Source organism: Phascolarctos cinereus, unplaced genomic scaffold, assembly GCF_003287225.1.
Source record: "Phascolarctos cinereus isolate Bilbo 61053 unplaced genomic scaffold, phaCin_HiC Scaffold_726;HRSCAF=1367, whole genome shotgun sequence".
Lineage (NCBI taxonomy): Eukaryota > Metazoa > Chordata > Mammalia > Diprotodontia > Phascolarctidae > Phascolarctos > Phascolarctos cinereus.
Window position 1 is genome coordinate 329,999,307 of NW_027556098.1, and position 25,007 is coordinate 330,024,313.

At 41.7% G+C, this 25,007-nt stretch overlaps 1 protein-coding gene across 6 annotated transcripts in view; it reads right to left on the bottom strand.

Annotated features, from left to right (window-relative positions):
- Positions 1 to 25,007, bottom strand: part of SYTL2 (synaptotagmin like 2) — a 136,368-nt gene that overhangs the window by 45,928 nt on the left and 65,433 nt on the right. For all 6 annotated transcript variants that reach the window (XM_020993723.2, XM_078156960.1, XM_078156961.1 and 3 more), the window contains 5 exons: positions 19,085 to 19,223; positions 9,792 to 9,873; positions 8,309 to 8,423; positions 3,912 to 4,715; positions 4 to 78 (listed from right to left, as the gene is read on the bottom strand). In XM_020993723.2, coding sequence (XP_020849382.1) covers positions 4 to 78; positions 3,912 to 4,715; positions 8,309 to 8,423; positions 9,792 to 9,873; positions 19,085 to 19,223 — 1,215 coding nt within the window. The remainder of the gene's footprint in view (positions 1 to 3; positions 79 to 3,911; positions 4,716 to 8,308; positions 8,424 to 9,791; positions 9,874 to 19,084; positions 19,224 to 25,007) is intronic.

Below are 25,007 nucleotides of genomic sequence, written 5' to 3' on the forward strand. Positions count from 1 at the left end.
TACCTTGCTGATGATCTGCAGAATGACTGAGATCTTGTACCTGAGGTGGTTCAGGTTCAACCCAATGTGGACACTCATCTGAAACAAAAATGCTTTTCTAAATTAAAAAAGAGCAAACAGGTTGGCCAATATTAAGTTTTGGTTAGGGTGTGTTCTTCAGTGATTTGGGCACAACAAAGCTCTCTGTCAATATTGTCAGCAATGCTGGGAGATAATGGAGAAAAAAGTGGGAAAACACATTAGGAGGCTATTAAAATAGTACAGGCACCTACTACATTCCTACCAAATCCTTCAACTCTGATGCACAATACTACTACTAATTTTTGTCGTCGTTCAGACGTTTCAGTCACGTCTGACTCTTTGTGACCCCATTTTGGGGTTTTCTTGGCAAAGATACTAGAATGGTTTACTATCTCCTTCTCAAGCACATTTTACAGATGAGAAAACTCAGGCACACAGGGTTAACTGACTTGTCCAAGGTCACATAGCTAGGAAATGTCTGAAGCCAGATTTGAATTCAGGTCTTCCTGAATCCAGGCTTGGCGCTCTATCCACTGCGCTACCTCACTGCCCTACAACTAGTAATAACTAGGCTAGTAATGACTCTTTCCCTCTCAGATCTCACAAAGCCCTTTGTTTGAGGTCTTTATGGACTTACCATGTACCATTTTGTATATAATTATTTGTCTGTACGTCACATTCCTAATTAAAGTGTAAGCTCTATGAGGGTAGGAACTGCATCTTGCCCATCCTTCTCATTTCGCTGACACAGTGTGCTACATAAAATAGGCTCTTAATAAATGTTCATTTAATTGTATAGGATGAATGTTTATTGAGCTGCAAATACTTCTTCAACTATTTAAATAATGCCAGATGTTGGAGAAAATGGCTGCCTATCAAAAGTCAGCATATTCCAAAATGTCTCAATGAGACAGGAATGAGGAACAGTGGCTAGAAAATGCCATGCAGCTCAGCTGTTTATCAAACTGAACTCTTTCCTTATTCTCTATGTACTCCCTACGAATCAAACAGGTAGCAAAGCAGCTAAATGCCTGTTAGTATGAAGAACACACTGGTCCCCTGCCCATTTCCTGCTGCCAATAAGCCAGCAGCTGTGAGGCTAGGATGGGCTTAAGACTGAGTATACTATGAAGCAAGACTGGAAGGTCACGCTCTTCACTTAATAATTCCAAAGCACATTGTACCCCTTCATATGGGAGAACTGGAAGGAAGAGTGTGACTGCTCATCAAGGCTCAGGGCTCTGAAGCCTCCCTATCTCTTGTTTTCTTTCCCTAAACTCAGGTATATAGACCTAGACAAAGACAAATACACAGACATATAAACATCAGAGTTAATTTACAAAATTATAATTTACATACATTATTCTATACATCTGTTCCCCTGTATAGAATAACGTACAAAAATTAATTTTAGATAAATCAAGTCATTTCAAATAGAGTAGAGGAGCCGGTTATGGTTTGCCATTTCCTTCTTCAGTGGATTAAGGTAAACAGGGTTAAGCGACTTGTCTAGGGTCACACAGCTAGAGACTGGCTGAGGCTGGATTTGAACTCAGGTCTTCCTGACTCCAGGCCCAGTGCACTATCCACTGAGTTATCTAGCTGCCTCTGAAGAACTATACAAACGCCAGGTATTCTTTTTCTTATTATTATTACTAATAATACTTTTCTCCTATGACAAAATAACTAGCACCTACCTCCTAGGGTTATTATAAAGATGAGATCATTTTTGTAAAGGGTTTTGCAAATCTTAAAGCACTATGTAAATGCTACTTAATGACATCATAATTTCTTAGCAAATAACTTTATATTTTGTCCTATGACTAAATGACTGATCTCTATCTCCCAGGGCTGTTTTGAGGATAAAATAAGTTGATTTTCATAAAGTACTTTGCAAACTTTAAAGTGCTATATAAATGCTAGCTATTTTTATTTATTAAATAATTTTATATTTGAGAAGCAGCTTGATGTGGTAGAAAGAACATTAGATTTGGCATAGGAAAATATGAGTTTGAATCTTGGCTCTGGGAGCAAGAGTCACTGAATTTCTCTGACCTTCAATTTTCTACTTTATAAAATGAAGTCACTGGACAGATCAGTTGTTCTCAAAGAATGGTCTGGGGACTCGGAGGCTCCCTGAGACCCATTCCCTTCATCCTAAAGGTTAAAATTCCTTTCAAGGTAGTACTAGGATGTTTTAATTTCTGATCTGGTAAATATTGATCAATGCACGCCCACATAAACAAAAATCCTTTGGGGGTCCTCAAGAATTTTTGAGAGCAAAAAAGGAGATTCTGAGACCAAAAAATCTGGGAACCGCTAGAATAGATGATCCGTAAGGTCCCTTAAATCTCCAGATCCTACTGTCCTCTTAAGGGACATCAAAAACAACTGATGTGTGATGAAGTTTCATGCTGAAACTTTCATAGCAATTCTTACAATATGACTCCATTTGACACTGTGAGGAAATTACTATGAAACTGTGTCTTTAAATGTTCTATTTTATGGCTGGATGTGTTTAAAATATTCCAAGAACAAAGCATTTCCCTATCTAATGATAACATAGCAGTAAGTCTCAATTCTACTGCATTTTAAGGTTTACAAAGACCTTCCTGACAGTATACCTATGTTCAGCACAAGTAAAATCTCCTGTCTTTCTAAAGAGGAAATTTTGGAGTCCAAGAGTAAAATGACTTAACTATGTGTCCCACAGCTGTTAAATGTAGAAAAGAGTTGATCTGAGCAAGCTGTAAAACTACAGGGCTTAGTAAGGGTATTAAGGTCCATAATGGAATATTTTTTTTAAGGGAGAAGTAAAATAATAACTTAGTTGCTATGGTAACTTTTTTTCTGATTAGAAGAAAATTGTCACGTAATTTAAATATAGATTTTATACCATTAGAGAGAGACCCTCTTCATCCCTCTTTCCCCTTCCCCCATTTTTGACCTAGAAGGGGAGAACAGAGAATGGGACTAGGGGAAAAGTGAGGAAGGGACTGGGGTGGGGGGTAGGGTTAGGAGTGGGAGTGAAGTGTCCAGAGCCTCCCCTGAGACTACTAAGCGAGCTACTTTCAGACAAGGGCCTAGTTACTTCAGAAGAGCTCAGTGTGACCAAAATGTACTCATTTAATCCTGGCTAAGTGACTTTGAGAATAGGACAAATGTCTGGGATTTTCAGGGGTAGCTAGATGGCCCAGTGGATTGGGTGCCAAGCCATATTATATTGTATGGAGGCTAGCTAGGTGGCCCGGTGGGACAGTAGATAGGGTGCTAGGCTTAGAGTCAGGGAGACTCATCTTCCTGAGCTCAAATCTGGCCTTAGACACTTACTTGCTGTGTGACCCTGGGGAAGTCACTTAATCCTGTTTGCCTCAAAGGAAATGGCAAACTACTCCAGCGTCCTTGCCAAGAAAACCCCAAATGGGGTCATGAAGAGTCAAACAGATTGAACAACAACGTGAAAGTTTAAGTTTAGGGAGCAGGGTTTTATTTTGTACCTAGGCATTTCCATGACTTTAAATTCTATTCTGCAATATATCTACTTAGGTTGTAAAACCAGGGTGGTAATTCAGTTTAGTTAAATGCATACTTTTGTTTTATTGGAGTTCAATTTTTATAGAAAAACACTATTAGCTGGATCATCTGTACTATTTCTGCTTTTCTTGAGACTCTTAGGATCCCTTCCATCTCTAACATTCTAGGATTCCTTTTGTGACTGTAGTTATCCATGCTTTGGTAAAAATGCCTATCTCCCTATTAACTGGCATAATAACAGGTAGCAAGTACTAGAGTTGCAGACATAGTCTTAGGAGGAAATAATCAGCCTCTTTAGGGCCAACTCTGCGATTCTAAACAATTAGCACACCCTAGTTAACAGCTAACTTTCTTACCAGCAGGGTTTTTGCATAACTCTGATTCAAGGCTCAACTGCTTTGATGATGCCTTTTTGGACTCTCTGTTAGAGGGTGAGTGCTCACTGAAAGATAGTCTTTTGGTTAAAATCTCTGAGTCAGTATAGGTTTTCGGATCATAAATGTTCTCAGTCGATGGGCTGGTTCCATTAATCTGGTAAGAGTTAGAGGCTGGACTCATATGTTGGGCTGGATTTCTGTATCTGGAAAACACAGGTTTGTTCGGAAGCTCCTGCAAGTCACTGGCATCTTCCATTCCACTCCTGGGTATGTCAGACTCCAAGAGGCCAAACTCTCCCACTTCCCTGCCATGGTTCAGCTCAGGACCCTGAGAAACTTCTTCCTTCACTGCTGAAAATCTCACTTGTTTGAATGGCTCCAGCAGATTCTGGGGAGATTCATCTTCTATGCAATCGTCCTTTTCAGAATTCCCCTCGTGAATAACAAACTGGGCTGGCAGGTTTTTACTTTTGGGTTCCAAGGTGAAACTGGAACGAACTACCTCTGAATCAGTGCTGCTGGAGCTGGAGTTCCGTTTCAGGATTCCTCGGGGGGCACTTCTGCTGTTCAGGGAATCTGTCCTTTGGCCCAGTTTTGGAAGAGACCGGTTGTCATCTGGCTGTGGCTTAGATATATTTGTATAAACCAATTTCCTGGCTTTGGGGATCGGTGGCTTCATTGGGGACTCGTCTACAGGTCCTAGAACAACTGGTCTTGGTTCCTCTAATCTTTGGTCTGGAAAGTATGAGGTGGATTTGTTTTCCTTTGAATAAAATAATGCATCTGAAAATTAAGCATAAACATGGCAAAGTACCCGGTAAGAAAGAAGATCATCCTTTAAACTACAAAGTGGAGGCACTGCACCTGGGGAAAAGTGACACACATTTCAGATTTACTGAACTACCTGCAGAAATTCATGTACTTTTAAATAACAAGATCTCTGTGAGATCATAGATTTAGAGACAAAGACACAAGACTGATTATTTAATTCCATACCCTCATTTCATTCATTCATTCATTCATTCATTCACTCATTCATTCATTCATTCATTCATTCATTTCATTTTCGAGGCAATCAGGGTTAAGTGACATGCCCAGGGTCACAGAGTTATTAACAAGTGTCAAGTGTCTGAGGCCAGATTTGAACTCAGGTCCTCCTGACTCCAGGGCCGGTGCTCTATCCACTGTGCCACCTAATTGCCTCTTCTCATTTTACAGATGAGGAAACTGAGGCCCAGAGAGGCCAACTAACTTGACCAGGGTCATATAACTAGCAAACAGCTGAAGTGGACCTAAAAACATAGGGCCTCTGACCCCAAATTCAATTCCTTTTCTACCACACCCCACTGCCTCCCAGAAAGAGGAAGATGACTTCGTCTCCCCCCCCTCCCCAATGTATCCTTCTTCCAAATTTTCCTGTTTCTGTTGAGGATATCACCACTTACAGGTCGACAACCTCAGTGTGATTCTCAACTCTTCACTCTCCTCAAGCCCCTCATCCCATAGTTACCAAGTGCTGTTAACTCTATCTCTACAATACTTCTCACACCCACCCCCAGCTCTCCACCCACACAGCGAGCCCCCTAGTTCAAACCCTTATCTTCTCTTGCCTAGACTAGTACAACAGCTTCATAACTAGTCTCTCTCTCTACACTAGTCTCTCCCCTCTCCAATCTACCTATCTACTCCAGCTGTCAAAACAATATTCCTAAAATACAGATCTGGCTAAGTAATAACACCCCCCTCTCCCTTCAAAAATTTTCAGTGGCTTTCTCTTGTTTAAACAAAATATAAAATTCTCTTCCTGAACTATCTGCTGACCTCCAATCTTGCATCTCCAATGACGTTTCAGACATCTCAAACTGGATGTCCAGTAGGCATCTTAAACTCACAAGTCCCAAAATGGATGCATTATTTCTCCCCCTCCCCCCACCGCCACTGCCCCCAAACCTTCACCGCCTCTCACCTTCCCTATTACTGCAGAGGGCAACAACATCCTGCCAGTTCCTCAGGCGTGCAACCTAGGAGGTATCCTGGATTCCTCATCATCTCTCATTCCCTCCATCCAAGCTGTGGCCAAGGCAAGTTGATTTCACCTCTGCTACATTTCTGGAATATGCCCCCTTCTATCACCTCACATCTGGACTATTGCAATAGCCAGCTGCTGGGTCTTCCTGTCACAAGTCTCTCCCCATTCTAATCCATCCTCCATTCAGCCACTAAAGTGGCTTTTGTTCCATCATGTCTCGCATAACCCCCCCTCCAAAAAAATAAACACCAGTGCCTACCTATTGCCTCCAGGAGCAAATGTAAAATCCTGTCTGGCTTTCAAACCCCTACATCACCTAGCCCCCTCCTACCTTTATACATTACTCTTCTACCAGTACTCTCTTTGATCCAGGAATACCATCTCTTTGGCCATTCTACAAATAAAACACTGGACCTCTGAGCTCTAGGCATTTTCTCTGGCTGTCCCCATGGCTGGAATGCTCTTCCTCCTCTGCTCTGACTAGGGACCTCCATGGTTTCCTAAAATCTCTTCTTTTACTGGAAGCCTTCCCCAAACCCTCTTAATTCTAGCGCCTTCCCTCTATTACTTATTTCCTATTTATCTTGTATACAGCTGGCTTTGTAGCCATTTGTTTTCATATTGTCTCCTCCATTAGACTATAAGCTCCCAGAGGGCAGGGACTGTCTTTTGCCTTTTTGTATCCCCAGCACTTAGCACAGTGTCTGGCACAAAATAGGTGTTTAATAAATGTTTATTGATTAAGGACCTCCACAGTTTGGATCTTACCCCATCTTTGTAGTTTAATTTCATATTACTCCCCTTTCAGCAGCAGTGCAGTTATACTGGCAGGCTTGACACTCCCCATCTCCTATCTTTCTGCTTTTGTAACTCCTCCTCAGCTCCACCTTGTAAAATCCCCTTTAGCTTCCTTTAGAGCCATGGTTCTCAAACTTTTTGATATCAGGATCCTTTCACATTCTTAAAAATTACTGAAGACCCTTAAAAATCTTCTGTTTATGTGGATTACAATCTATCAATATTTACTGTTTAGAAATTAATTTATGGTTTAGAAATTAAATGTCTTTGTATTTTTTTATAAAAATAGCTTTGACCTCAAGGATCCCCTGAAAGGATTTTGGGGGTCCCCCAGAACACACTCTGAGAACTGTTCATTTGGAGCTTAGATCAGGTGCCACTACCTGTATGCAGCCTTTCCCGACCTCTTTCCTTCCTGCTATTACTGTGTATTTGCACTTCTGTATATATGTTATATAACCTCAGTAGAATGAAAGCTTCTTGAGAACAAGAACTGTTTTCTTTTAATTTTGTTTAACAGTCCAGCATGATGGCATGTGTCTATAATCCTAAGGGAGGATGAGGCTAGTGGAACATTTGAGCTCAAGAGTCTTGAGTTACAGTAGGACTAAACCTAGAACCAATATGGTGAGCCCCTAGGAGCTGAAGAGGGAGGTGAAGGGAGGAGAAGGGAGGAGGTCACCAGATTGCCTACCAAGGAGTAAAGTAGCCCAGGTCAAAGCTTCCCTGCTGATCAACCACAAAGGGATTGCCTCTGAGCTTCTATCTCTTTATCTATAAGTTGAGAAGGGTGGACTGGGGAACCTTCCAATTCTTAGATTCCCAAGTTCTAGACTACAGAAGGCAACCTACAAGAGAAAGGAGGAATACGAGTCTGTACACAATCAATGAACCTGATCACCTTCTTTCTGGATAATTAAGTTGCTTGTTATCAATTTGTTTAGTCATTTTCTTCAGTCGTGTCCAACTCTTCATCAGACCCCATATGGGGTTTTCTTGGCAAAGATACTGGTGTGGTTTGCCATTTCCTTCTCCAGTTCATTTCACAGATGAGGAAACTGAAGCAAATAGAGTTAAGCGACTTGCCCAGGTCACACACCTAGTAAGTATCTGAGGTCTGATTTGAACTCAGGAAGATGTGTCTTCCTAACTCCAGGCCTGGCACTCTATTCACTGCACAACCTAGCTGCCTTCATCATCATAAAACAGTTGTCAGTATTTTCTTCCCAAATTAAATCTCCCCACCCTCCCCTATCTCCACTGTCCATTGCCATATTGAGGTCAGCGGAGGAAAAAATGACCAGTTCATGTACGGGAGTGGGGGTAGGAGGCAGGAGAGAGAAACAGAGAGTCCGTGACATAAGGGACAGAACTAAGGTTGGATCACCCCTAGCTCAGATCGGGAACCAGGGGCTGAAAGAAGATCAAGAAAAACCTCAGGAATCTAAACTCTCTTTTAGAAGTCATTTTGGCAAAGGAATTTTGAGAAGATCCTTCAGTCCGCAGGGCACAAGCATTAAAAGAGCCAGTCCATAAAAATAATATTTACCCTCTTTTGACGTCTGAAGGAAGCCAGTTCGTCCATCTTCAGATGGTTCGTTTGGTATTTGGAAAGACACATTATCCCCTGGCAACACGGAGCCATTGAATGGATTCTTCCTCAGCTGAGGAAAAAGATTGTTTATTAAACTCGTTTCCAAAGCAGCCTAACCGAAACTTCACAATGGTAAATGCATTTTATATTCAAAAGCATTCAATACTTGAGCTATTCCAATAAACTCTCTGTTTCCTGGCATGGTTAGGAAATACGGATGCTGGTCAATCAAATATCTTATTTAATGAAGAGCTATAAAGTACAGTTTGCAGAAAATATACAGTTTCAAAGAATATTAGAATTCTATGAAGTACAACTAACACTATAATTATGGAATTTTTTTTATTGAAAGAGACATTTGAAATAATAATACCCCTTGACATACCTAAAATTTCCTCACAACCCCATGAGGTAGTCTATATAAGTATTATTATCTCAATTTAAGAGATAAAGAAAGTAAGGCTTAGTCAGGTTAGGTCACTGAGCGATAGCCACAGGGCTTGTAAAGGTGGGATCTGAAACTTGAACCCAAGCCTTGTGGCTTGTAGCTCTGTCCTAATTCTACTAGGGCATGAAACCTCATTAAATTCATCTAAAACCAAACCTAATGTCATCTCTTCTTTCTTTGGTTTAGGGTCCTCTAGAATCCTAGGATTACCTGCATGAATATGAATAATCACCACAGTGGGACAGAACAAAGGGTTAGTCAAGAAAAGAGGGCCTATGGAGAGAATCCTAGCTCTTAGGGAGTTTTCTGTCTGCAATTTTATAAATCAGAGGCACCTCTCATGAGGCAAACTCTAATCAAGACTTAAAAGAACAATATAATAGGGAGAAGGCTGGGAAATTAAATTTACATGGAACAAATATGCCATTTTCACTCTTGGGATAGGGAAGTTGGCCTGAATAGTCTTAGGTAAAAAATGAAAAACAGATTTTCATCTTCATGGATTAGAGTAGATAAATCATTGATCCAATGTAAGGGGAAAAAAAGTCTTTTTCTTGCACAAAATAATATCCGTTAATACTAATAAAATCTAATGTTTACATTGCACTTTAAAGTTTGCAAAGGACTTTACATCTATTTTCTCACCAGTATAAGCCTCTGAGGTAAGTACTAAGTATTGTTATTCTCATTTTACAGATAAAGAAACTGTGTTTCAGAGATCACTTATCTTACTCAAGGTCATATAGATCAGTATAAGAAGCGCTAAAGGGGTCAAATGGAAAAAGTTTAAGAAGCCCTGATTTAGATAATGTCAGAAGTGGGATTTGAACCCAGACTTTCCTGACTTCAAATTCAGCATTCTATAGACTATTTCATGCTGCCTCTCTCCATTGTATAAATTTTTGTTTTATTGTGTTTTGGTAAAGTGAGAAGCAATATTCACCCCCACATGACTTTTTTCTTAAAAAAAAAAGACTGAATTCAATCTACCTTTGTGGGAGATAAAGATGACTTCCTTGGATTTTCCTGGGCTTCATCTGACATAGAAAGAGCTGGATTCAATACAACGGTCCTGAAAAAGAAATATTTATTCAGAGAATGAAACCTCTAACGTAAAGAAAGCATGCACCCAAATGAGACAGAAAGGCAAAGACAGTGTGTGTGTGTGTGTGTGTGTGTGTGTGTGTCTGTGTCTGTGTGTGTCTGTGTAGCCTAAATTCAGCGTGGAGGAGGGAGCAGGTGCAGGATACTGGAAAGTCAAAATGGTACAGGGAGTTGGGGCTTGGAGAAAATTATCCAACTGGAACCAGCAGCAGTTAACAGTATCACAACAAATGGGGAGGGTGAGACAGGATGGGGCAGATTTGTTGGGGGTCTCAGAGTCAAAGTCAGGTGCTACTATTTGTAGAAGAGTACGATGAAAAGAGTTTCCAAGGAGTAGAATGCAACAGCTGAACCATGGGAAAGAAGTCTGGGATTTATTGTTGTTCAATCATTTTTCAGTCGTGTCCTACTCTTCTTGACCCTATTTGGGGTCTTCTTGGCAAAGATAGTGGAGTGGTTTGGCCATTTCCTTCTCCAGATCATTTTACAGATGAGGAACTGAGGCAAACAGAGTTAAGTGACTTGTCCAAGGTCACATGGCTACTAAGTGTCTGAGGATGCATTTGAACTCAGTAAGAGAAGTCTTCTGGATTCTAAGCCCAGTTCTCTATCCACTGAAAAGGAAGGAGTGCAGTAACCAAGACAGAGAAGACCAAGACTTAGATAAGGCACTTGGCAGAGGGACAGAGCAAAGAGCAGACCAGAGAGGTGTCCTGCAAGAAAAGCCAGTGGGGCCGGTTGGCTGATTAGAACACATAAAGTATTGTGTTGAAAGGACCTTTCAACCCAGAGTAGGGCTCCCACATTGTAATCCCGAACCTGTCAGGGTAAATGCCTCCTCAGAGGTACAGGAGAGGTAAGGAGGGACACAGCAGGGCACTGGGGATCAGACTGGATCCTCACTCCTGGGCTGGAGGTGGAGGGGGTGGCGAAGCAGGTAACTGGGCGCTATAATTGCAATGAAATGAAGGAAAGGCAATATACCTTTTCTTGATTAAACTCAACACCATTTTTCTATTAGGGAAAAGAATGGACCCAAGAAGTAAGGCAGGAATAAGGAAACCTTGGGCACAGACAACCTAGGGAGGGGGCAGGTGAGTCTAAGAATCAACAGCCCCCAGGTTAGGGGGCAGGATGGGGTCACAGGCATAGGATTCAAGTCACTTCCCCTCTCTGACCACAGTAACCCATCTATTAACAGAAGTGGGTCAAACAGATAGTGTATAAATTCTCTTCAGTTTTAAATCCTAGGATTCAAAGCCTGAGGGAAGAAGGTAAAACTATTTGCATATACCCATCTCTCAGCCAGAGCAGCAAGGCAGCGCAGTGGATAGAGTGCTGGTCCTGGACTCAGGAAGGGCTGAGTTCAAATTTGATCTCAGACACTCACAAGCTGTTAAGCAAGTCACTTTACCCTATTTGCCTCAGTTTTCTCCCCTGTCAAATAAGCTGGAAAAGAAAATGGCAAACCATTCTAGTATCTCTGCCAAGAAAACCCCAAAAGGGGTCACAGAGTCAGACACAACTGAGTAACAACAACAATATTATCAGTCAAAAGACACAGAGACCTCAACGTGGGAACCACGCAACTAGAGAGCATCTTTTTGTCCCAAGCTAATGCTGTTGTATTCTGCCTCTAAATGTCTGACCCTGGCTTTCCTCAGTCATCTTCCCCTCCTCCTCTTCCAGCCTTCTAACAGCATCAAGACCACAGCACAAACAAGCTTCTGGGAAACAGTTCTTGTCTTTTATCCCTCCTCTGGGGCTTCAGCCTCCTCCTCCTTCACCCCCAGCTCTCTTCGGGTCACCTGGGCCAGTGCCAGAAACCTCTTATATCTCTCTCTGCCTTCACTGTTTGCAAGACCATAAAATGGTACCAGTATTTCAACAGTAAACAAAACGATTTTTGTTCTTAATATTCAGAATCGCAGAAAAAAGAAAGGAACCCAGTAATCCGTCAGGGGTAGAACACTGGGATGGTCAATCACTGAAATACCAAGAACAGATAGTATTTAGTTGGTTAAATTGGAGTCCAAGAAATGGCTGTGTGTAGAGGGGGGCAAGGACCACGAAACAGCTACAGTTAACTAAAGCTCACACTGTCTACTTAATTGGGCAAATGTTAGCCATTGTGGCCCCCATTAGAACGTGAGCTCTTTGAGGGCCTTTCTTCACACCCACAGCCACAGTGACTAGTACACACTTGGTGCTTAATAAATGCTTGTTGATTGACTGGGAAGCTATTGTTTCAGTCAATACTCCAGTAAGCATTTGTTAAGTGTCTACTATATGTCAGGCACTATTTTAAGCACTGGGGATATAAAAAAAAGCCAACTCAAATGCCAAGGACATGGCAAAGCATACTGTGGCCACCTCCAGGATTTTGGGCTTTAACTTTTGTTTGCCTGGTGAACTGAAATGAGAGTTTCTTTTTTGTTTGTTTTTTGCAAAGTGAATTCAGTTTAACTCAACTACCCCCTTACCATTCCCTCAAAAAAAAAAAGGTTATATTTGATTTTATAGAAGGGGATAGGAGCATGAATAACAGAACTGGGGTGCAAAAAGAAAAACCTCTTAAGAGGTTGCAACAATTGGCCAAATCTAATATGATGAGATTTAATAAAGGAAAAATGCAAAATCTTTCACTTGGGTTAAAAAAAGATTAAAACCTATAGAAGTATACAGGGCAAGACAGCTAAAGAGCAATGAGTTGGGTTTTTTTTAAAGATCTGAGGCATTTCAGTGGACCACAAGCTTGATATCACTAAACAACGTGACAAAGCAGCCCCCAAAATGCTCATTCCATCTAAAGTTCCTTGGGGGCACAGGATGTATCCCATCCTTCCTCTGTTTATGAGGTCACTGGGAAGAGCACCAAAGTCCCTAGTCCCAGTCTGGGTATCAGTTAAGGAAACCAGACAGATTTCAGGGAATCTGTGAACTTGGTGGGGAAAAGAAAGAACAACTTTATTTTCACTAATCATTTCTTTCAATTATGAATTTTTTAAAAATCCCATGATTTCAAGAACAGGCTTCACCAAAATCTAGTCCAGTGCCATTTTTCAGACGGGAAAAAGAGAGAGAAAAGAAGATCTTAAAGGGATCGAAAGTGGAGTGAAACAGAGTAAAGAAAGAGGGAGATAAAGTGAAGAATAATAGCTAGTATTTATATAAAACCTACTATGTGCCAGGCACAATCTGAGAGCTTTACAAATATCTCATTTGATCCTCACAACAACCCTGGGAGGTAGGTGCTATTATTATTTTCCCCATTTTATTGTTGAGGAAAGTGAGGCAGACAAAGGTTACCAGGGTCACCCAGCTAATAAGTATCTGAGGCTAAATGTGAACTCACGTCTTCTTGACTCCAGGCAGCTAGGCAATGACTGAAAACAACAGAACACAAATGTCTGACTCCAGGCCCAGGGCTCTGTGCACTATGGCACCACCTAGCTGCCCCTAAGAACAGGGCCCAGATTGTAAAGACCATAAACTTCATCTAATGTCCACATTTTCCCTAGTTCCTGCATAGCTACTAAATGTTGGAGCTGGGGACATGAATCAAAGCATTTTTGTCTCCTGCTTTCATGGAATCCCAGAATTTCAGAGTAGGAAGGGATCTCAGAGGTCATCTAGTCCAACCCATAATTAAAAAATAATTCTATACTACTCTTGACAAGCAGTCATCCAGCTTTTGTTTAAATACCTCCAATCAGGGGAAAGCTCTTCACCCAGTGCTTGGAGGGGCCTATTCCATGAATAGCTCCAATTTCTTTATATCAAGCCTAAATTTGTCTCTTTGTAACTTCCACTCACTGCTGCTCCTGGGTCTTCTCTCTGGGGCCAAATGAGCAAGCTGAATCCGTCTTCTAAGGCGGTGTTGTTTTTGTTACTCAGTAACTTCAGACTCTTCATGATGCCATTTGGGGTTTTCTTGGCAAATATACTGGAGTGGTTTGCTATTTCCTTCTCCAGCTCATTTTTACAGATGAGGAAACTGAGGCAAACAGAATTAAGTGACTTGCCCAGGGTCATATAGCTAGTAAGTATCTGAGGCTGGATTTGAACTCTGGTCTTTCTGATTCCAAGCCCAGTGCTATATCTAATGCATCACCTAGCTTCACCCTATCACCTGTCTAAGACGATAACCCTTTGTTTACCTGAAGATACTCCACATGTGCCCCATCTAAAGCTTCTCTAAGCTAAAAATCTTCAAGTCCTTCAACAGCTGATCCTCAGGGGCAGCTGGGTGGCACACAGCGAGTAGAGTGTTAGACTGGGAGTAAGGAAGCTCTGAGTTCAAATCTAGCCTCAGTCACTTACTAGCTGTGTGACCCTGGGCAAGTCACTTAATACTGTTTACTTCAGTTTCCTCATCGGTATGATGAACTGGAGAAGGAAATGGCAAACTACTCCAGTACCTTTGCCATGAAAATCCCAAATGGGACCAAGAAGAGTCGGACATGAGTAATCGACTGAACGGCCATACCACTAGAACTCATACTGAACTTGCAGTCCTATAAACCACAGCCAAACTGCTGTCAAGTCCACTGCTCTTCTCAATATGCTACACTGTATCCTGACACAACAGGAAGTATCCTACTCCTTATTATTCAGAAAAGCCAACTTAAAAGAAGAATTCCTACTCATCCTTTAAAGCCCCCAAAGATTGGTAGTGAAGGGCTAGTGGATCGGACTTGTGAGGTCTCTTTAAAAATGGGGATGAGAGACAGATATTTAAAGGACTTGTGAGGTCAATGATCCTATAAACTCAACCGTCACCTCTTCCCTGAAGCAATCATTGATTTCCCCCAGGAGGCAAGGGCTTTTGCCTTTCAGACCTCACACGACAACGTGTGCCATGTTCTAATGCATCCATCACATAATAAGTGTAAAACACAGTTATCTGTGTTCATATCTTATCCCTCTACTAGTCTACAAGCTCCATGAGGGCTGGGACTGTTTTCCTGCTTCAATTTTCTAATTCTGCCAGCATTCATCAAAGCCCCTTGCAACGCAACAGATGTTTTTCAACTGTGCCTAGCACTGAGCTAAACCCTAGGATTAGACAAAAAAGGGGGACAGCAGTTCCTGCTTGTAAAGAGCTCATGTTCTGATTGGAAAAGATGACATGAAAGAAACAATGAATGAATAAGGAGAGGTAAACTACTTCTTCAGCTCTCATTCCATGGTCTCTCTAACAATACTGCCATCAAGAGATCCAGTTACCAGGGAGGTAGTATCTGTGCCATGGACCACCTGCCTGGTGTACTAAACTCATTTCTCTAAATGTAGACTAAAATTATCCAAGAGTCCAAACTGGATTGTTACTCATTTGGGGTTAGATGAGTAACTAATCTCCTCCACTAATGATAAAGAACTTTCCATACCTTACTGATGTCAGTTTTCTGGTCCACATCGGAAGAGATCCTCTCTCAACATGAGGCACTTCCATGGTATTTGGAACTGTTTGAATTTTTCCATTTATTCCTTAAAAAGAACACCCTTAAAAAGAACTCCCTCCACTTTATATTTGAGGCAGTATATAAAAAGAACCTGGGGAAACCAGCCATTGTAACAGAGGGAACCAGTTGCCAGAAACAGACCTGGATGTGATCATTCTAAATTCTCAATTCTCCCTTTGCTACTATATGCACAACACTGTCCTTCAATTCCTCCACTTCCTGGTTACTAAAGCTGTGTAAGCAAAGATGACTTCGTGTTGGCAGATGGACCTCGAAGGGTTCAGAATTAGTCATGCCTTCTTTGAATAAACACTTGGAACTGGCAGAATTGGATTCTTCAAAGGCCAGAGTCCTACATGACAGACATCCAATGTGTCCAATAGCAGGAAGAATTGGGTCAAAAAGCCTCTTGAGAAAAGCCCTCCTCAAGCCTAAAGTTTCCTTCTTTTACCTGTGTTGGGTCACGATCTCAACTCTCAACTTTTGGCTAAGAAAATATTGACAGATAATGAGTCACGCTATTAAAATTCACTCTGTTCAAATGTAAGCTTCCCCAAATACACCTCACACACCCAGTTCACAAAGGTTAAAGTTTATGTGAGAAAGTATCACAGGAATTCAATACCAGGTAAATTAAATTAGTTTCTAAGAGGAAAAGGAGGGAGTGAGACAAAATTCACAGTTCTGGGAGATTACCCACCCACACAAATTATTTATAGGTGCCTGGTCTTTTAACATGAACTCAAAGAGTGAGCCCAGATGGACCTTGGAGGTCATCTCATCTGCTTCACCCACTTTTTTTTTTTAAACAATGGAGGAAGCTGAGATTTAGAAAAGTAAAGTGACTTGCCAAGATCATCCATGGAGCAGATGGCAGAGCTGGGGTTTTAATCTAGGTGTTTCTAACTTACAAAAATCCAAGACTCTTTCCACGAAGCCAATGCCTCCCCCACTAAGCCCCTCACGTTATCACTCAAAGAAATCTCTGCCCTAGGGCCCTTTTCTTTTCGTTGGTGACTGACTCACACTTGACCACCATTTTAAGAAGGGTGCCAGCCTTGTTCACTCACACCCAGACTCTCTCTAGAATCCTTCTCCTCTTCACCTGATGCACTGGGAATTGGTACCCTTCCTCTTTGCCACCTACACCCCCACTTCTTAGTTCCCCTTCCTGTGTTGTCTTCTCCCATGAAAATGTAGGTGCTTTGAAGAGACTGATTGCTTGCATTTGAGTCCTTAGCACTTAATAATTGTTTACTGACAGACTTGCTTGCTTGCACTATTATCTATCTATCTGCTTTGGATTCCCCTTCATTCATTTGATATTCCAGACAATAGCGACTACTCTGCCTTCCTAGACACCCTCTGTGCTCTCGTGACTTCTGGCCTTTGCTTACCCCGATGCCTACAATGTTCTCCTTCCTTTTCCTCAAGTAGCAAACTCAATTCAAAATCTCCTCCACAAAGCTTTTCCTGCTCCCCACAATCAGTAATGGCCATCTTCTCTGGGCACTTACATACCACTTAACACTCACACACTTTTCACGTAATAGTGTCTATGGTAGTGATACTGTATTTGTGTCTTATCTTCTATTCAACTGTAAATTCCATGAGGAGAAGAACAGTGTTTCATATAAACTTTGCATCCCTCCTGGCACCTAGCATAAACTCTCCACACAGTAGGTGTTTGCTTAATATTTGCTGAATGAACAAATGAGCCCTTTGCACTGCCACTATCAGGACATCCCTAACACCTCCCTACAACTCCACACCTGAGTCATCCTCCTTGGAGTGCAAGTAGAGGTATTTATTATATAGTGATAGAATAAATTTGACAGAAGATACAAGCAAATGGTAGAGCTCAAATATCTATAACCAATTAAATGGCTCTCAAACTTTTTTTCTGGTGTTTATCATCTGGGTCTTGCCCATTGCCATGTGGCCTTTGCTGAGCGCACAGTACCACCTTCCCCTCTCCCCCAAACCCCCATCCTCGGCCTCGTGAGTCCCAAGGCATCTCAGGGCACTGTGTGCTTGGCTCTGCCCAGTTTCTAGGTCACCAGGATTTTGTAGGTTTGCAATCAACCCCACGTCTCAAGATAGCTCATTCATGGTTAGGAATCACTTTTACCCCGATATCAAGCCTCAAGTTGCCCCTGTAACGTTCACCCCCTGCTTCTAGCTCTTTTGGCCAGGGCTAAACAGATCTCTTCCAAATGAAAGCCTTTCATGTCCTTAAAGATGTCTTGTCTCAGAAACACCTCTGTCCAGTGGACCCTAGACAAGTCACTCTAGACAACTTTCTAGCACAACATGTTGCAGATCAGGTGCCAAGCTGCACTGAAGGTGGAGTCTCTCTCCTCTCTGGGGAGTCTTCCCTACCAATAAATCACAGGTCCAGTCTTGATCCGTCACCACCTGGAGGCAGGAGACCCAGGCTTCAATCTCGACTCAGACATTTAACAGCTGTGTAAAACAGATGCATTCCTTAGCTTTTCTGAGCCTCAGTTTCCTCATCTGTGAAATGAAGGTAATGCTACTTCCCTGACAACAGGGACTGTCTTTTACTTTTGTTTTTGTCATCTCAGTTGCTGTTGAGTCATTCAGTCACATTCAACTCTTCTCGACCCGATGGATCATATTGTCCATAGGGTTTTCTTGGCAAAGATACCAGACTGGTTGGCCATTTCCTTCTCCCGTGGATCCAGGCAAACAGAGGTTAAGTGACTTGCCCACAGTCACACAGCTAGTAAGTGTCTGCGGCTGAATTTGAACTCAGGTCTTCCCGACTCCAGGCCCAGTGCTCTAGTCACTGAGCCATCTAGCACACAGTAGGTGCTTAATAAATGCTTGCTGACTGACTGCACTACCTGTGTCATAAGGCACAGTTGTGAAAAGCACTACTATTTTCCCAGCCCTATACAATTGTAAATGGCTCTTCTTCTAATCCTCATTCCTCCAGAGCCACATCAGTTCGTTTTGGAGAAAATAAAAACAAAAAAAGCTGAAATGCCTAATGATTAGCTTCAAAGAATAATGGGACTATAATCCTGTAAGTTAAATGTTTTTTATTTTCTCCATTTTACAAGTAAGAAAACTGAGGCTGACCAAAGTTAACCCCCCCAAAAGTCCTATTTCCCATAACGCTCTTTATAGTAGTCCCTTAATAACCACAGCCTATATGTGTATTTCACCTAACAGGATTTTTCTCATTTGATGAGCAAATCCCTTGCACAGAGAATTCAACAAAGTGTTGTTATCAATGATCCTGTAAGAGCAGCACTGCTCTAAATCCAGGAATCATTAAGAGCTTTACAAGCCGTGGAAGGTGGTCATAGACTGCCAAGCATGGGAATTCACTATTTCCTGCCCCATTCCTTCATGCGCTGGGACATTCTCTGCTCCAAACTCCAGCCAGTCAGACATTGCCTATGAGTATGATTAGCCTGCAATCTTTGCCTTAATCCCCACCTCCCCAAAACACACATACATACACACACACACACACACACACACACACACACACACACACACACACACACACACACACACACACACTCCCCACCTGGTTCTTTTTCTCCTCCACATTCACACGTAGCAGCTTTTGACACCATCCCATCTTCTGTCTCCACTGTCAGGCAGCAAACACTTGGATGATTCAGACACAGCTTCAAGACCAATAATTACCTCCTCCCTTCAGAAGCCTTTTCTTACCTTGAATCTGACTGCCCGCCCACATCTTCTTCTTGTTCTTCCATGACCCCCAACAGTTCTGAGGGCAGGAGGAGGTCTTTGTTGACATTATTCACCCAGGTTTTCTTCACTCTGGCTGTTCTGTTCTGACTTTGCTCAACTGAAATATGAACCAACAAAGACAACAAGTTATCACTTCCACAACCCTTAGATCAACAAAACTGCTCCATGTCACAAATTTATCTGTTCAGATCCTAAAAACCTCTGAAAAACACCACTGCAGATTTTACAAAAGCTAGGCAACATGGAAATATAAGAGCAAAGGAGAAAGACCCTAGATGGCACAGTGGCTAGAACCCTTGGCCTGGAGTCAGGAATACCTGAGTTCAAATCCGGCCCCACATACTTACCAGCTGTATGACATTAGGCAAGTCACTTAACCTCTTTTTGGCTCAGTTTCCTCTTCTGTAAAATGGGGATAACAATAGTACCCACCTCCCAGAGTTGTTGTGAGGATCAAATGAGACAATATTTGTACAGAATTTACAGAACAGTAAGCATTCTATAAAGGCTAGCTGCTATCATCATTATTTTGAATGATCTGCTTCAACGTTGGAATCTTGGACTTGTATGACTCCAAGTTTCAGATCCAACACTTAGTAGTTGTGTTGATCTAGAGCTGGAAGGGAACTTGGAGGTCACTGAGTCCAAGCCCCTGATTTTACAGATGAAGAAACAAAGTGAATTCCTCAAAGTCATAGCTCAGGTAGTAAGTTATCAGAGACTGGTTTTAAACTTAGCTCTTCCAACTCCAGAACTAACACGCTATGATTAAGGGCCAGTGAGGCACAGCTGATGGATTTGTGGACCATACATTTTAAGAGCTAGAACTGACTTAGGAGGCCATTGAGAATAGCTACCCTCATTTTACAAGTTAAGAAACTGAGTACCAGTGTGTGACTTGTCCAAGGTTGAACGGCTATTAAGTACCTGAGATGGGACTCAAGGGTTGTTGGGAGGGTCAAATGAGAAAGCACAGGTAAAGTACTTTGCAAACCTTAGAGTGTTTATTATTTATTATTAATCTCTCAATGTCTCAGACAACTCCCTATGATTATTAGCAGTAGAATGTGGCAGTCTGTATTGATAAGAGAGAGTTTCCTAACTGGAAATTCCCTATATCTGGTGTAGGTATAGTTACAGGTCTGAACTAAAAAAAAATTTTAAAAAAAGCAAGCAAAGTTCTATATAATATACAAGGGAGAAGCTTGTCTCCTTCAGGATCAGGACAGGCTTTCCAGAAGGAATGGTGTTATAATTGGGCTTGAATAATTGAGTAGAAATTCATAGACGAAGGAGAGAACTCTAGAAAATCTAGGGTACATTGTCAGCTATAAGACAGAGACAGGAAAGTGTGACATTAAGTTTGAGAGACATGGGCCAGGGTGAAGGCTAAATTGGGGAAGTTGTTGGAAAGGGAAACTGGGACTAGATTATGTAGTGTCTTAAATGTTGTACAGAAGAATTTGGATTTTACTCATTAAATGATAAGGAGTCACTGAACATTCTTGAGTAGTGATATGACCAAATCTTTGCATAAGGAATCAACAGATGGTAGATTTAGACCCAGAAGAGACTTCAGGGTTCATCTGACCCAATGCCTTCATTTTACAAATGTGGAAACTGAGTCCCAGAAAGGTGACATTAACTTGCTAAAGTCACAAAGTAAGTAGCAGAACCAGCACAGTATCCTGGGGCCTCTGACTTCAAGTCAGAGGTAGCTAGGTGGTAAAAGGCTTGGAGTGAGGAAAATCTGAGTTCAAATCCTGTCTCAAACACTTACTGGCTATGTGACTGTGGGTATCACTTAACCTCTATCTGCCTCAGTTTCTTCAAAGGTAAAATGAGGGAGTTGGACTTGACTGTCCCTCAGGTCCATAATAACTCAAAATCTATGATCCTATGACTAAATTCTGGGTTTTACCCCCCACTATTCTACAGCTTACCCCCAAACTAGTCTGGCAATGTTGTGTAAAGGATGTTTTAGAGAAGAAACAGCTAATGGTTTGCCATTAAAAGAGAATAATGAAGCGACACAGCCTTTAGGAGCCTTTTGTCTTAGGCTTTCAAAACATTTTTCCAATATAACTCTGAAGGGAAACAGAGGCTCCGACAAGTAGGATAAGAGTCTGCCTATAGCTCCCCAAACTGCAAGGAGGAGGTGCCGTCCTGACTTGCACGCTTCCACTCTGAGCCATGAATGGGTCCTCTGCAGTGTCAGTGATGAGCTGCCATTAATCTCTATAGGAGTCACATGTTTGTCCTAACGAGCCAAATCTCATGAGGACTTCGGAGGACTGGCTGAGCCTGACGGCTCAAATCAAGATCTCAGCCCTGAAGGAAAACAGTCAGCAAAATTCTGCTGCAGCCCCAAGCAGGCAGAAACTTTATATAGGCAAGGAAGACACCTTAGGAACCAAAACATATTTCATGAGAGAAACAACTAAAAGGCAAGTGAAGGTCATTTGACATTTTCTTCTACATTATTTCTTCCGTTTCTAAACCAGATTCAACAAAATGCCCCATGTCACAAATTTATCTGTTCAGATCCTAAAAACCTCTGAAAAAGACCACTGCAGATTTTACAGAGCCAGGCATCATGGAAATATAAGAACAAAGGAGTAAGACCCTAGGTGGCACAGTGGATAGAACCCTTGGCCTGGAGTCAGGACCACTTAAGTACAAACATGGCCCCAGATACTTACCAGCTGTGTGACCTTAGGCAAGTCACTTAACCTCTTTTTGACTCAGTTTCCTCTTCTGCAAAATGGGGATAACAATAGTACCTATCCCCCAGAGTTGTTGTGAGGATCAAATGAGATAACATTTGTGCAGAGTTTACATAATTAAGCATTATATAAATGCTAGCTGCTATTATCATTATTTTGAATGATCTACTTCAACTTTGGAATCTTGGACTTACATGACTCCAAGTTTCAGTTCCAACACTTAGTAGTTGTGTGATCAATAAATCAATAAGCATTTATTAAGCACCTAATACAGGGATTTTTAATCTAGGGTCATGCAACTTGTTTTTTAAAAAATATGTATATTTTGATAACTTTCAACAGAATCAGTTTCCTTTCTAATCCTGTATATTCTATTTTATGCATTTTAAAAATATCATTCTAAGAAGAGATTCATGGGCTTCAGTGGCCTGCCAAAAGGAATCATTATGCACAAAAAGATATAAAGGGCGGGCAGCTAGATGGTGCAGTGGACGCAGCACTGGCCCTGGAGTCAGAAGCACTTGAGTTCAAATCTGGCCTCAGACACACGATATTCACTAGCTGTGTGACCCTGGGCAAGTCATGGATTGCCTGGGAAAAAAAAGTTAAGAACCCTAGGCCCATTACATGCTAGTTACTTGTGTGAGGCACTGGGGATTCAAAGACAAAAATTAAACAATCCCTGCCTTCAAGGAGCTTACAATCTGCTGGAGGAAAACAACACGTATATGTGTAAATATATACAAAATACATACAAAGTAAATATCAGGATAGTGGCTGTGTGATTGAAAAGAAGGGGGCAAATGCTCTAAGAGGCAGAGCACTAGGCCGAACTACTCTACTGGGTAAGGGTGGTGAGGGAGAAGAGTCAATGATGATTCCAAGATGAGAACCTGAGTGACCAGTAGGTTGATGGCACTTTCAGAAAGAAAGAGGAAAATCTGAAAGAGTAGTGGGTTGCTTTGGGGGTTGTTTTTTTTTTGGGGGGGGGGGAGATAATGAATTCTGTTTTGGACAGGTTGATTTTGACATGCCAATGGACCGTCTAGGAAGAGATCCAATAGGCACTGGATACATGACTGGACTCCAGCCTGAGAGAGAGAATAGAGTAGATGTACAGATCTGGGAATCATAACATACGCATAATTAAGTTCCTAGAAGCTGACGAGATCAATCGAATGAGCACAGAGGAAAGAAGACAAAGCTGAGACTTAGGGAAGTCCACAAATTCTGGGTGGGAAGTGGATATTAAAGGAGATGATGATGGAATAGTCAGAGGCAGGTAGAAGGGGAACCAGAAGAGATTAATGCAAAGTAGGTAAAGGATAAGAGATTATCCAGGAGGTGGGGGCGGGAGTGGGAAGGAAATATATCAAAAGCTATAGAGAAGTTAAAAAAAAAAAAGGCCTCTGGCTTTAGCAGTTGGGGGATTATTAGCCACCTTAGAACAGTTTTAGCTGAATGATGAGGCAAGAAGCTAGGTTGCTAGGGACTGATGAGTGAATGGGAGGTGAGGAAACGGAAGCAATAAGGACAGAAAACTCTTTCTAGGAGTGTGGCTGTGAAAAGGAGGCATGATATAGACTGATAATCAGGAAAGGACGTCAGAACCAAGAGGAGGTTTTTCTTAGAATGGAGGAGATCTAGGCAGTGATGGAGAGGACAAACTGCCAGGCTGCTTCACTTAATAAACATAAGGGAAAAAGACGAAAACAAAACCATTTTTGTGGATTCCAAGGTTTCTAGCCTCCCTTAGGATGTTTATGGTCCGAATGAAAGACAAAACAACATAATGGATAGAAAAACAACCAAACACAGGAAAACCTGGCTTCCCACTTCTGACACATTCTAGCTGTGCTTTTTCTTATTCATAAAATGATGAAACTGAACTATAAGGCCTCTTCCACTTCTAACTCCATGATTCTATGGTAATTTAACCTCTTTGCAGCTTAATTTCCATATCTGGAAAATGAGGGGGTTGGTCTCAATGACCTATTTTGTCCCTTTCAGTTCTAAATCTATAATCCTATGGACTAAGCAGGGTTTCTTACACCCAGAGTCCACAGACACCAAAAAGGTCTATGGAGAGACTTCAGGGAATCAGTGAACTTGTTTTTAAAATATTTTGATAACTATTACCTCGATGAAAATGGTTTCCTTTGCAATCTTATGTCATCTGCTTTATGTATTTAAAAACACGATTCTGAGGAGTCCCTAATCTTCACCAGTCTAACTGCCTTTAAAGGGGTCCCTGACATAAAAAAGAAAGAGGCTAAGAACCCCTACAGCAGAGGACTTCACCGAACATGATTGTTACTATACTTGAAAATTTTTCCTCTGAGTTATGAAGACAGTTCATTTTGCTTTTCAACCCACTTTCTTTCTCCCTGAACAGAATAAATACCAAAGACCACCTTGGCTGATTCCCCCACCCATAGCAATCTGTTCACTGGATTTAATTTGACCAGAGAGAGTGACCTAGGAGGAAAACAAGCCAGTGTGGTTTTGGAACTTCTCTGCCCAATGGTTATACTCCCCAGGCATTTAGTAACTCATTTTCTCTAATTTCAAATGTCAGCCCCTGGGGCTACTGCAATCTGTAGAGAACACAGCAAGGGCATGGTCCTGCCTGGGCAGAGAGTAAAGGGCACACATTTCCCCTAGAGAGCCAAATGCTGACAGACAAATACTGTTGTGTTTAGCTCTGAGCGAGTTTCAGGCAGATCAGGGATACAGCATTTGGATGCCCTAGGCAAAGTTTAAAAAGTATGCTTTTTGTGCATCACTGTCCATCCGAAGCTTTGAGCAGTCTACCAGAACACATGCCACTTGACACATCTCTAAATAAATACCTATAGGCCATGGAGAACAGACTTTTCTGGCATTGAAAAATGTGAAATATAAAAAAGTCACATTAGAAATGTCCTTCACTGTGCCATCTCTATCCCCCAGAACATTGCATCATGACTTACCTACCTACTCATCCTGGCTCTAGTTTCAGGGATGCTGAAGCAGGTCAGGAGGTGCTATCCAAATCTGAGCAGCCCTTTCTATTTTCATGTTCAACAGCAGCATCGACAAAATAGTGTTACTATTCTCCCCCCAATTTTAGAAGCTTCTTTCTTGTTTCTGCCACAGTTAGAGCCCAAAGACTT